The following is a 12,600-nucleotide window of genomic DNA, read 5'->3' as shown; positions in this document are numbered from 1 at the left end:
TGCTCTGAACCAACAGAAAAATTTCTAACAAAATGAAATACATCTCACAAGTCAGTTGAACTCCAACACAAGCATTAAGCATCATGAAATTAAGTGAAATCCTTTATCAGGACTAACAAACTTAAGAAATTAATACAAATCCACAGGGATGTTAGATGAAGAAAAACATCCAACATCAAGTCCCTACTAGAAAATTCAAACACCGAAGCAAAAATATCAATTACCTAAACCAAGTTTTTCGTGTATCTCCACAACTTCGGTGCTTCTAGTTGAATTTAACCTTGAATGGAGGATGTGTGAGCTCTTGATATAATACTAATAATGCTTACTCCTGTTCATATTCAAACGAAAGAACCTCCTCTGAAACATCCAACAACTCCTCAACTTCTATTTCTTTTGCCTCGTACTCCTCTTCTTCATCACTGGCTTCTCCATCCCTTAACTTCTGTCTCTCCAATTTTTCTTCCTCAAGCAACCGTTTCCACTCGTTCACCCATTTGTCCCATTCATCCTTCAACATTCTCCGCTTCTCACGGTCCTGCTCACTCAATTGCAATGAAACATCTTGGTCCTCTGCCTCATATTTCTTACTATACTTCTTCAAATTGTTTGCTATTTCTTCCTCCTTCTCAGGAGTCAAGAAGGACGGTGGCCTTGGGCGCCACAAGAACTATAAAAAATGACACGAAATCAATAGCCAAGCAATGGTGGTGACATCATCAATGGTAATAAGTCAACAAGAAGCAAAATGAAGGCATGGAAAACGAGAAACAAGACAATTATACATCATGATTCAATATGTAAGAGAAGTTCACCGATTTTAACCAAGACCATTATACCAGAGACCTCATTAAATGCCACTTTACCTCAAAAATGATATATCAATATTACCAAGACACTTCAAATTAGTAAATATCATAGTTGGTTAGTCAATTGACATCATGCCAAAATTCAGGGTAACTCCACTCATGCAGGAAAAGGGTTATTCCATGTCATGTAACCCAGCACAGAATCAATAAATGCATAAGTGAATATCCGAAAAATTATAGTAGCAAAATAGAGATCATACAGTCACCTACCCAATTAAAAATAATGAAAGCCATCATTTCTACCAATGCAATTAAACAGAATTTTCAGTAGAATGATTAATCTTACCTGGAAGAAATGATCCTTAAGGATCCGATAAAGTAGCTTGCCATTGAAAGACCAGATATTGAATCCATTTTCCATTTCATGATGAACTGAAGTCACTGAAGTTGCAACATACCTACAGATGGGACATCCATCACAATCATAATAAAAATACAGGAATGGAGGTCCCTATTTGCTTCAAACTACTAACAAGAAAATGCAATTTTGAATCCACAAATCTATGCATTTAAATATATAGAAGTATGCCAGTGCACTTTCATGCATTTCAAAAACAAAACCACAATCATGCTCAAAATACCTCCTATATTGGCTCTACCAAAGTTTCTATTAAAAAAAAAAAAAATTACCTCCCAGTAGGATCCCATTCAATATCAGTTGCCATAAAATGCTCAGTTGTAGCCATAGTCTCAAGCTCATCTACGTTATAGAATTCCAACTGTCCATTAAAACCCTTCAGTCCAGCAAGTATTAAATAGTGGCCAACAGGTGACCAGAAAAGAGCATTTGCTTGTTTGCCTTTGAGAGTAGTGAGCTTTGAAACCCGGCCAGTATTTTGAGCAGTCCTCATTGAGTAAAAACTTACATCAGGCCTTGGGCTATCCCCATGAATAACAGCAAACCTGTGACCCTTTGGCTCCCAAGCAAAGGCAATGATCTTGTCATTCTTATTGTCAAGTTCCAATACCTCAATGGGTATGTCCCGCTCTTTTATTCTGAAAAGCTCAAAGCCTGTGTATGTAGTCCTCTTTGATTTTGTATAACGATCAACCTTTACAGCAAGATAATCCCCGTTGCTTTGCCAGTACATTTTGCAATCACTAACACTGAAAAGATTCTTCTGCCTTAATTCCTCTTTACTGGGGATTTGAACAAGAGATACCTGTGAATTTTATCATCACACAAAACAGGTCACAACAGGACTTGGAAGATTAAATTCTTAATCTCTTGTAACAGAGTACTCACCCTGGCAGGTTGATTACCACCAGCAAGTTCAGGAACAAAAAGTGCCAGAATGGGATCAGTTGGTGACCAACTGAAGTCCATAACATTTTCAACCTTCAGAGACTTCTTGTCAATCAGACTGAAGGTCTCAGTTTCGTAGATGGAGATCATGTTTTTCCCCATTTTGGCGAAGTACCTGTCATCTTTTCCGCCACCCCACCTGGAAAAGGCAAAGTAATACTCCATCAAGCATACAAACTGATGACAAACATGGTCCACTTCAGTACCAAACTGAAAGGGAAACAAAACCTGAAAATGGGCCACGATACCCCTGTAACACCACCAGTTCCTCCAATGGCAAATTCATCAGCACTACCCTTGAAATCTCTCATCGCTTTCCCAGTTCTTACATCAAAAATATTTATCACAATCCTCTGAACAGCAAGAAAATGTTAGTAGAAAATAGGGAAGAAAAAAAAAAGCACACAACAGAATCAAGAATGGCAGAATAGGAAACCTCACATTTGCATCACGAGGATTGCTTGGTTCATGGCTGCTGTAGGTAACCAAATATTTCTCAACAGGAGAAAAGTCAATCAGTTTAACCTGCAGGAGATATCATTAAAGCTAAGTATCGTGAAGATAAAATTCTGAGGATTTAACCCAAAATCGTTTAGAGTGGAGAAAGCGAATCCATATAGCCGACCCCAAATTTTTAGGATAAAGGCTTAGTTGAGTTGAGTTGTATCGTGAAGATAAAATTCGGATAAAGTAAAATTCTGATCAAGTAAAGATATAGAAACCGATGCTAGACCTGAGGATGAGCATAACGCATTAACCTATTAAAGGAACTTGCACCACCCCAGACAGCAGCACCCTGCCTGTGAACTGTTGCCAAGTATGTCCCAAGAGGGGACCACTGTACAAAACTCTCAGTCCAATACTGCAAAGGTGACATGATTGATCATTCAGCAAAATGAAATTAAGAAAAGGGGAAAGATAATAAAACTTGTAAAAAAGACAGGGTGATTAGAGATAGAATCTAATTGCAGAGTAACTAATTATGCCTTAAGAGACAATAATGAGAACTTGTAATCAAGTTTTTAACTCACGGCACGTTTGTAAACAGGATCAGGTTTCAACTGTCTTGCATCATTCCAGAAAACCTCAGTATCTGAGCCAGCACGGATCACAAATTGATCTCGAGCTTTTTCATCAGTAAGCCAATGTTGAAGATTTTCCTGTAATGTACAGGAGCAGCAGCATGGTATTATGGTAAGTGTAACACAAACAGTGCACATGCACATAGCGATCTAACAAGCAGCTTATACACATAGAGAGAGTAAAGGAAAGAGGAATCAGAAATGAAATATAAACTGCAAAAGCTCATCAATAACATTCCATTCTCAAAGTTTTACATTTTTTTTTGTCAGTAAAGAGTTCCTTTCTTTTAAACAATGGCACCCCAAACAACAAGATTAAGGTCCTTTAACCAAATGCACGTGAAATTGAACTCTAGTGACAAGTTTCATAACCTCTAACAAGTCCCACAAGACACATCTAAACAAAATGCACAAACATGGGACTAAGTTAATTGTATGACAAGTGGATCATCTCATGACATTCAAATGAGAAAGATAAAACAGCAGAATAGTGAGAAAAATAATTGAATTAATTACCCCAGGAGCATATGGCCTGATTTCAGGAGGAGCCCACTCATCTGGAACTTTCATAAATTTTTCAAAATCATCAAACATGTTGACAGCAAAAATATGCGATCTGTCCAACTTGTAACCATTTGTTTTCTCTTTAGCTAGCTCAGCTTCCTGTAAAGCGACTAATATCAATCAGATACATAATTAATTAACCACTTAATCATGGACCATCGACTCAACACTCACCAACTATGCCCGTTTCATCCTGCAAAGTATTTTTTTCTCCAATAAAACAAAAAATAATTAATTTCAATGGTAGCCAAGCCTTCAAAGGTGACCACATTTAGTTTCTCTGGCACAAGCCCACTGGTTGTGCTCAACAAGATGTGCATGCACTTTACAGAGATGCTAATTTCTAATAATAATAGCAAACATTTCTACTTCAATAGCATCATAAGAATGTCAAAAAGATAGTCATGGTAGTCAAAATAATGGTATCAAAACAAGTGAATTTATAATAAAATGAGTGGAAGAAGCAGTAAGCAACCATGTGTGAATGAAGAACACAAATACCTGAGGAGTGTTATACTCGATGAAGCAGTAACCCAAGGTCTTCTGGGTTTCAGGATCAACAGGCATCCAGAGGCCATCCTCCTTAATTACACCAATCTGGCCATAAATTTTCCGAATCACGCCTTCAAGCTTCTCAAATTTTTCTCGGGGAACAACTGGCAAATTATCGACAACAATAATGTTACCAAAGCCGGCCTCAAAATCCAGCTGTTCTTCCTGGTAAACATCTTCATCATCACTGCACATAAAGCATGGGAGAAGTCGGAATTGAACATACTGCAGACTAGTGAATTATATAGTAATGGAATTTATATTGGATAACTAATGTAAACAAAAACACACAGGAACCCGTCAACCATAATCTGCCAATCAACTGAACAGCATAACTGCACCTAATTTTAGGACCTCCACAATGCAGTGGTTAATGCATATTCAAAGTGAACAAACTGCACAGATAACCAAACCAGCCCCCCGTCCCCAACCCAACAAAAAATTCAAAAACCAGCTGCGACGCTGAGTATATTATCTACTAAATTCAATAACCCTAAATTTCCATGTTAATATAATTTAATAAAAGTATAAAAACTAAAACAATATTGACCTCAGCGAGGTCACAGCATTACATTAAACCAAGTGGCAGAAGAGGGAATTCAATTTCTTCGAGTTCAATAGGAATTTACTTACCTAATGATTCCAAAGTTTTCGCCAGGAGGAAGCTGAATATCGACGAGGGAGAGATCGATACCAGCCGCGGCCGCCAGAGAGTCTATTTCATACATTATCGTAATGTCCGCCATGATTTCCTTCTTTCACTTTTGGGAGTCCAGAGAGAGCAACAGAAACAGTTGCCGTCTGAAGACAGCGGAAATGTGGATTTCGAGTTCTGGAGTGGAGGAAGATGGAGAAACCATAGAGTGGTGTTTTCTAGGGTTGTTGGTTGTCTGGTTTTGGAGACAACGGGTCGGTTCGGTAAGTAGAATTACGAAAAGAACAGAAGCTAATACGGTGTACATTGGGCCTCGTGTCAGAGAGGCCCAATGGCCCATATAGGCCCAAAAATTCCATCAATTTTCTAACCTGGCATTGAAACTTAATATATATATATATATATATATATATATATATATATATATATATATATATATAATTTAATATAAAAATAATTTTTAATCATTTATAATTAATATGTTTAAAATAATATTTTTTAAAATAACAATTTTTTAAAAAAAAATTCCAAAAATAATAGCAGAGGAGGAGGGTTTAGATTTGCTTAAACCCTATTGTCTTACCAATTCAAATTATCAAAAATTTGAAGATGAAGATAGCTGTAGAGGGGTGTATGCATGGAGATCTGGACATCGTCTACCAAACAATCCAACACGTGGAAAGATTGAACGGCATCAAAATCGACCTTCTCCTCTGTTGCGGCGATTTCCAGGTAAAATTTGTTTCCAATTGTAGTTCAAGTTTTTCTCTTTTTAAGAAATTTCATGGGATTGATTTCGCTTTCCTGTTGCCAATTAGGCTGTGAGGAATGCGAGAGACATGGAGAGCTTAAATGTGCCGCCGAAATATCGCGAGATGAAGTCGTTCTGGAAGTACTATTCGGGCCAAGAAGTCGCTCCGATTCCGACCATTTTCATCGGCGGGAACCATGAAGCTTCCAATTATTTATGGGAACTGTAAGTAAATTTTCTATTTTTAGCTTTACTTTTATAAGATAATTCTTAGAAGAAATATGGTGCTGAGGGCGCTAACATAGAAGCCTTTATTAGATATTATGGAGGATGGGCAGCCCCTAATATATACTTTCTGGGATTTGCTGGGGTGGTCAAGTTTGGCAATATACGTATAGGTGGCCTTTCTGGGATATATAGCGCGCGAGATTATCATTTAGGTTGGTTGCTTTCTTTGTTCTTGAATTCTTGGCTAAACAATTATTTGGAAGCATTATTGTCATGGAAACTGAATGAAATTTTGTGAATTTTGGTGGGCAGGACACCATGAGAGGCCTCCCTATAATGAGAGAACTATAAGATCTGTATATCACGTTCGTGAGTATGATGTCCACAAACTCATGCAAGTTGAGGAACCCATTGATATTTTTCTTTCACATGATTGGCCTCTTGGCATCACTGATTGTGGGAACTGGCAGCAACTAGTTAGACATAAACGACATTTTGAGAATGAGGTGATTTTAATACGTGTATCGATGAAAGGATTGACTTAGTGAGATTTGTTATAAGTCATAAGTTCATAATATTTCATACTGAAACAAAAAGAATATAGGACATTTATATTCTGGTATTTGAGAAATCAAATACTTTGCACTTGGAAAGGAAGGTGGCTTGCCAGAGTACCTTGCCTGGTAGAAAAAACCATGTGGAGTTTTTGTATCATAGTGTAAGCCTATTTGCACCACCAATTAACCTTCATACTTGCCCAAACTCTTTGTACCCACATAAGTTGCTCACTCTGTTTGCAGATTCGGGAAAGAACTCTTGGAAGTAAAGCAGCTGCTCAGCTACTGGAAAAATTGAGGCCTCCTTATTGGTTTTCGGCTCACTTGCACTGCAAATTTGCTGCTGTTGTCCAACATGGGGAAAGTGGCCCAACGACAAAATTTCTTGCACTTGATAAGTGTCTTCCACGGCGCAAATTTTTGCAGGTATATATTGTAATATGTAATTGCTGGTTATAACGAGCTTGTAGTCATTGTTGGAGGTTTGTGCCATCAATTCTGATGTCCAATGATTTCACAGATTATTGATATTGAATCAGAGCCTGGACCTTATGAGATTCAATATGATGAAGAATGGCTGGCAATAACCAGGAAGTTCAACCCTATATTTCCGTTAACATTTAAAAATGCAAATTTTGGGTGTGTATAAATATGAAAAATGCTCTTTATGATTAATAATATGACTATGCATTTGTCTTTCTTATTAGAGAGAGAGAGAGAGAGAGAGAGAGAGAGAATTTCCCTGTTTTTGGCTGCTGATAACTTTGTGTTTTGATGTGATAGTGGTACACAGCTCGAGATGCAAGATTGTCAACAATGGGTTAGGAGCCGGCTACAAGCTAGAGGGCCCAAACCTTTTGAATTTGCACAGACCGTTCCTTCTTTTGATCCCAGCCAACCTGACTCAAATAATTCCTACTTTGGTAATTTAGTTTTAGTTAATTGTTGGTTGGCTTGTGTTTGGCTTTGCTTGTTACTTAAATAGATAAATTGTGAAATCCTATACTTTTGCAACATCTATGGCCTTTGACTTAAAAAATTCATTGCTACCATTCATTGTTATTTATGGCACATGCATTAATTAGTTTATTAAATGAAGTTTCGGAATCTGCAGGCTTTTTATATTGCTGACTAATTTCTCATGCTTTTCTGCAGATTATCCTAGGAATCCTCAAACAGAGTCTTTGTTGCAGCTTTTGGAACTTCCTTATCTTCTTGACAGTGTATCAGAATCAAGAGTACCAACTCATGGTCCCACCCCATTAATTCAAGGAGGTAAATCAATTTTGCTTTTCTTTGATATAAATTTGATTTGGATGATCTAAATCAGTCAACATCGAAGTCTTTGCTTTCTTAAAATCAAAGTGTGTTCTCTGATTCCTGTTTCACCCTAATTTTTCAGCTGGCAAAGCGTACTTGCAACAGCAGGATCTGAATTTTAGTTGTTCTCTATTATTGGTATTATTATTATTTAGTTTATTTGAATGGAAACAGGAATTGATCTCCTATACTGGAAGAAGTTGGGAATACCTGACAAATTTCTTCAGCATGAAAGTAACAAGTTGTTTATAACTTGTTTGCATTCATGATTTGTATTAATTTGCCTAATTTGGTGCTAATTTATGGGTTCCTGAAACTTGGTGGTTCTGCATGTATTTACATTGATGAACCCAAAATATTTGTTCCTCTAGATGCAATTGGTGCAAATATGATGATTCTGGAATTATATTGTATAAGATACATTGGTGAGATTAATATTTTCTAAAACATATTTTACAATCTCTAGGTTCTTCTGTTGAGTATAGTGAAGAAATTCCCATAGATGATGCGGATGAGGTAGAAGAATTTGCAGAAATTGATGATGTGGAAACTGGAAATGAGTAATTTGGGAACTCGCACAAGGGTAATAATAATATCTTTTATTACCATGTTTATTTTTTCAGTTAAAGCTATTATCATATCTAGCTTAGTTTATGTGCCTTCCTCTCTCTCTCTCTCTCTCTCTCTCTCTCTCTCTCCATTGTATATAATGTTTTATGAGTTATGGTGATTTTTCTTGTAGAAAATATGTAATTGTTTTACCTTTATGTTTTTGGCATCTGCTGAAACACTTGACAGCTAGTAATTCAAGGAACAGATTGTAGCAACTGGGGCCTTAATTGAACTGACTTGTATTGGATTAAATTATCAATGCAGCCAGGAAAGGAGGTGATGATATTGTTATTCTATTCTATGATGCTGAATGAGAAGAATGAGGATTGCAGCCATTGAGTTCTAGATGCAAAAGGAGATGGTTCACCAACTCATCTGCCACAAGTGATGGCTGAAGGAACCCATGGGGAAGCATGAAGTCGTGTTCAAGGTGTTGTATTTTGCTGTCCCATGCAAATGATGATTTTGTGGTGGGCATAGAGTAGAAACTGAAGATAATACTTGTTGCTCAAATTACCAGCCCAGTAGTTCTTACTTCTTAGTCATGTTAGTTTACTGTGCGTGTTTTTCAACTATTATTGAATACCAGTGTTTCATTGATTAGAATACTATATCTCCTGTAAGTACCATTGAGTGTTATATTTATGTGATTCAAAATGATTTATGAAAGACAGCATCCCTTCCATCTGTGTGTGGTTGAATTTGATATTAAACATGTCAATACGGTCGGTACCTTTTTTACCCTTTTGTGACATTGGAACGCCTTGCAGTTTTGGAAGTTCTATCCTAGCAATTTCCAATTCAGTCCTTCAGTCTAGTCAAGTTCCATCAATACTCGATCCTAAAACTTAAAGCTAGACTTGATTTGGTTGAATTTATTAAATCGAACTTTATTTTTGAGAGTTTGAACTTGGTTCTCCAAACTGCTCTGGCACAAGCTAAAATAAAGTCTCAAGCGAATTTCAAATAGTTTTTGAGCAGAATTTAGTAAGTGGTTCATGAATGGGTGAATCAAAAAAGTCGATGCTAAAATGTGAATCCCAATTCTCAAGTAGCTTCAGGGGAATGTGCATGCATAAGCAGATGAGGAAGAAGTTGATATGGTGATGAGCTTCATCATCTCTTGCTCGGTGACTGCATGATAAAACCGATCCACCTTCTGACATTACCCAACTCCATAAATGCATCTTTAAATGCAGGGATACACGATGGTCACACCCCTGTTATGTCTCTTGAAAAGATGAAATGCATCCACTTAAAAGTAAAGACTAGAAGCAGTGCTCAAGAGCAAATCACCCAAAATTTTCATGGAGACAAAACCAATGCCGTTGAGAAGAACACCAGCTTAAATACATTGGCTAGAGGTTGTTAAAATTTGATTTTAGGTTAAATTTGATATATTTTAATCATAAAACTCTAAAATAACTAAATTGTTTTTTTCAAATTATTTTTAATAGCATCTAAACTGGTGTTTTTCCAAAAAGCATGTTGAAATCACAATACCAAATAGGCTCTAAGCCTGTGATCTAATCCATCAAAAAAATCTTGACGTCACCTTTACACTCGAAAACATCTGTGAGTGATTGTCCAATAGTTGGCACCATCATTTCTTTTTCCTGTTAAGCCAAAGAAAATCCAATAACTATCCTTCAAAACCAAAGTCACAATTGGTTAATTTATAAAACTGAAATGGTTGCAGGGTTGTGACGCATCGGTGCTGCTACAAGGAAATGGGACGGAGCAAAGTGATCCAGCAAACCAGTCTGTTGGAGGGTTTTCAGTTATTGATTCAACTAAAAGACTACTTGAACTACTGTGTCCAGGGACTGTTTCTTGCGCTGATATTTTGGCTTTGGCTGCAAGAGATGCTGTTGCAATTGTAAGAATTCTGGTGTTTCTGTTATTCCATCACTGTATTTATTTGCTTTTTTTTTGTTATTATTCAATATGAAAACAGAGTGGAGGACCTATGATCCAGATTCCAACAGGTAGGAGAGATAGGAGGGCATCAGCAGCTGCAAATGTGAGATCTAACATTGTAGATGCAAGTTTTACTCTGGATGAAATGATCAAAATCTTCTCCTCTAAAGGGTTATCCCTTGATGACCTTGTTACCCTATCAGGTATATGCAACTTGAGGTTTCTTCCCACCTTCAAGAATCAAGAGTAGTGTTGTTTATTGAGTTAGGGCTCACCGTCTTCGATAAGCAAATAGTTTTGTTTAAAGATGGACAAGGTGAGCGTCGCTGCTATGAAGATAGATGTGCTCACAGGTACTTCATTACATTAATCTCAAGACTGTCAATTTCTGACAGTTTTATTAGGGTAAACTGCATTCAATGATCTAATTATAGTAAAATACTTTTTTTTTCTGATGACACTAGAATTTGACGAGTTTAGTGATCATTGCTGCAACTTATCCACTTCTATTATATTTCTGTTTGGCTCTAATTTGATTCAGGTTAGCTAAACTATCAGAAGGTCAGTTGATAGATGGAAGACTTGAATGTCTCTATCATGGGTGGCAATTTGAAGGGGAAGGCAAATGTGTCAAGATACCTCAGGTCAGTCATTTTCCATGTATGCCTTCAATTGTTCTTTCTTCTTCTCATATTCCTAGCTAATGATATCCATGGATTTCTTCACTCCAGCTTGCTGCAAATGCTAAAATTCCTAGATCAGCTTGTGTTAACACACACAAGGTGAAGGAGTCACAAGGAGTTGTGTGGGTATGGATGTCCCAGAAGACTCCTCCAAACCTTAATAAGCCACCTTGGTTTGAGAATTTTGCCAGGCCAGGTTCCAAGATACTTCAACTGTCCATGAGCTTCCGTATGATCACTCTATACTTCTTGAAAACCTCATGGATTCTGCACATATTCCAATCTCACATGACAGAACAGACTGGTCTGCGAAAAGAGAAGATGCGCAGCCACTGCATTTTGAGGTCACTGAACGCACTGATTGGGGTTTTGCAGGACGGTGGGGGAGGGAAAAAGATCACGCATTGCTGAACTTCTCAAGGTTTGAAGCACCATGTGTTCTTCAGAATAATCGAGAACTCATTGATGAGAATGGAGTGAAGCAGTACTTCACAGGCCTTTTCCTTTGCAGACCAACTGGACAAGGAAAATCCATGCTCATAGTGAGGTTTGGAGGAACAAAAGATCCCACATTGCAAAATGGATCCCCCAATGGTACTTTCACCAGAAAGGAAGTAAAGTCTTTGAACAAGATATGGGATTCCTGTCATCCCAAAATGAGGTTTTAATGAAAGAAAAAATTCACACAAAGAATCTGTACCTCAATTTAAGTACTTCGGATGCATGGGTCGCAGAATATAGGAAATGGATGGACAAAGTTGGACATGGAATGCCTTATCATTTTGGGCACAACACAATCTCTCTACCTCAAGTTCCTGCCGTTGTTGAACATGCACCAGCCGAGTTTGTCGCTGGAGTTTCTGCTTCTTTGCCAGCGAAGGGTGGCACAGGAACAATGTACGCACCCAATTTGGCTAACAGGTATTTTCGGCATGTAATCCATTGCAAGGAATGCAATAGTGTTGTTAAAACTTTTGAGGCTTGGAAAAATATCCTTTCTGCTATAGCTCTTGTATTGAGTGCATTGGCTATTCTAGCTTCTGGAAGGCAGTGGAAGTCCTTTCTCTTGGTATCAACAGGCTTGTGCCTAGTAGGAGTTTATGAAGTGGAAGTCCTTTCTCTTGGTATCAACAGGCTTGTGCCTAGTAGGAGTTTATGAATGCTCAACTGCTATTGCAACGATCACAACAAATTTCATCAGAACACACAGAAGACTATGATTAGGCAGTTGGTTTTGTGAGTTTCCATTGTTTTCAGGTCTAATACATTGCTTTTTCTTCTTTTTTTTCCCCCCTTCATAGCTTTCAGTGTGCCTAGGGAATGTGGGAAAAAGGGAAAAATCAAGAAACCTAACCAAATCACAAAACTGTATTGAAAAATATGGTTCTTTGTGTTGTTTCCAGTTTGAAACTTCTAATTTTTTGGATTTCAGTTCAGCTATAATTTTCAACTTAAAAAACTGATGGTTAACTAACCAAACTAAATATATATAACTTACTGT

At 37.4% G+C, this 12,600-nt stretch overlaps 2 protein-coding genes and 1 pseudogene across 7 annotated transcripts; 2 read left to right on the top strand and 1 right to left on the bottom strand.

Annotated features, from left to right (window-relative positions):
- On the bottom strand, positions 1 to 5,298 carry LOC110671200 (eukaryotic translation initiation factor 3 subunit B). The gene is made up of 11 exons (XM_021833600.2): positions 5,007 to 5,298; positions 4,323 to 4,560; positions 3,774 to 3,920; positions 3,207 to 3,335; positions 2,909 to 3,037; positions 2,617 to 2,700; positions 2,404 to 2,528; positions 2,116 to 2,314; positions 1,500 to 2,032; positions 1,156 to 1,267; positions 1 to 670 (listed from the first exon to the last, which is right to left on the bottom strand). Exons 1-11 carry the CDS (start codon positions 5,117 to 5,119, stop codon positions 326 to 328), a joined length of 2,154 nt encoding a protein of 717 aa, XP_021689292.2. The 5' UTR covers positions 5,120 to 5,298; the 3' UTR covers positions 1 to 325.
- Positions 5,299 to 5,524: 226 nt separating this feature from the next.
- On the top strand, positions 5,525 to 9,181 carry LOC110671219 (lariat debranching enzyme). 6 transcript variants are annotated; one of them, XR_009148387.1, is made up of 11 exons: positions 5,525 to 5,760; positions 5,847 to 6,004; positions 6,098 to 6,219; positions 6,320 to 6,513; positions 6,808 to 6,990; positions 7,085 to 7,203; positions 7,348 to 7,487; positions 7,720 to 7,839; positions 7,967 to 8,118; positions 8,351 to 8,467; positions 8,761 to 9,181. XR_009148387.1 is itself a non-coding variant. In XM_058146135.1 (11 exons), the coding sequence occupies exons 1-10, from the start codon at positions 5,638 to 5,640 to the stop codon at positions 8,446 to 8,448; spliced, it is 1,317 nt and encodes a 438-aa protein (XP_058002118.1). In that variant the 5' UTR covers positions 5,526 to 5,637; the 3' UTR covers positions 8,449 to 8,467; positions 8,761 to 9,181. The 6 variants fall into 6 exon arrangements, 4 of the variants coding, with proteins under 4 accessions (XP_058002118.1, XP_058002119.1, XP_021689318.2 ...); XR_009148388.1 differs by having other exon boundaries at positions 8,683 to 9,181; XM_058146135.1 differs by having other exon boundaries at positions 5,526 to 5,760; positions 8,059 to 8,118.
- On the top strand, positions 8,900 to 12,501 carry LOC110671218 (protein TIC 55, chloroplastic-like; annotated as a pseudogene).
- The last annotated feature ends 99 nt before the right edge of the window (positions 12,502 to 12,600 follow it).

This window comes from Hevea brasiliensis, chromosome 4 (genome assembly GCF_030052815.1).
Source record: "Hevea brasiliensis isolate MT/VB/25A 57/8 chromosome 4, ASM3005281v1, whole genome shotgun sequence".
Classification (NCBI taxonomy): Eukaryota; Viridiplantae; Streptophyta; class Magnoliopsida; order Malpighiales; family Euphorbiaceae; genus Hevea; species Hevea brasiliensis.
This window is presented reverse-complemented; position numbering and strand designations above follow the sequence as displayed.

Excerpts from the sequence above, each read along its gene's own strand:
- LOC110671200 (XM_021833600.2), bottom strand. The coding sequence starts at position 5,119 with ATGGCGGACATTACGATAATGTATGAAATAGACTCTCTGGCGGCCGCG. Across the intron at positions 4,561-5,006 it reads GAAAACTTTGGAATCATTAG|TGATGATGAAGATGTTTACC; the intron begins GTAAGTAAATTC and ends CTTTATGTGCAG. Across the intron at positions 2,315-2,403 it reads GTATCGTGGCCCATTTTCAG|GTGGGGTGGCGGAAAAGATG; the intron begins GTTTTGTTTCCC and ends TGCCTTTTCCAG.
- LOC110671219 (XM_058146135.1), top strand. The coding sequence starts at position 5,638 with ATGAAGATAGCTGTAGAGGGGTGTATGCATGGAGATCTGGACATCGTC. Across the intron at positions 7,204-7,347 it reads TTTAAAAATGCAAATTTTGG|TGGTACACAGCTCGAGATGC; the intron begins GTGTGTATAAAT and ends TTGATGTGATAG. Across the intron at positions 7,840-8,058 it reads CACCCCATTAATTCAAGGAG|GAATTGATCTCCTATACTGG; the intron begins GTAAATCAATTT and ends GAATGGAAACAG.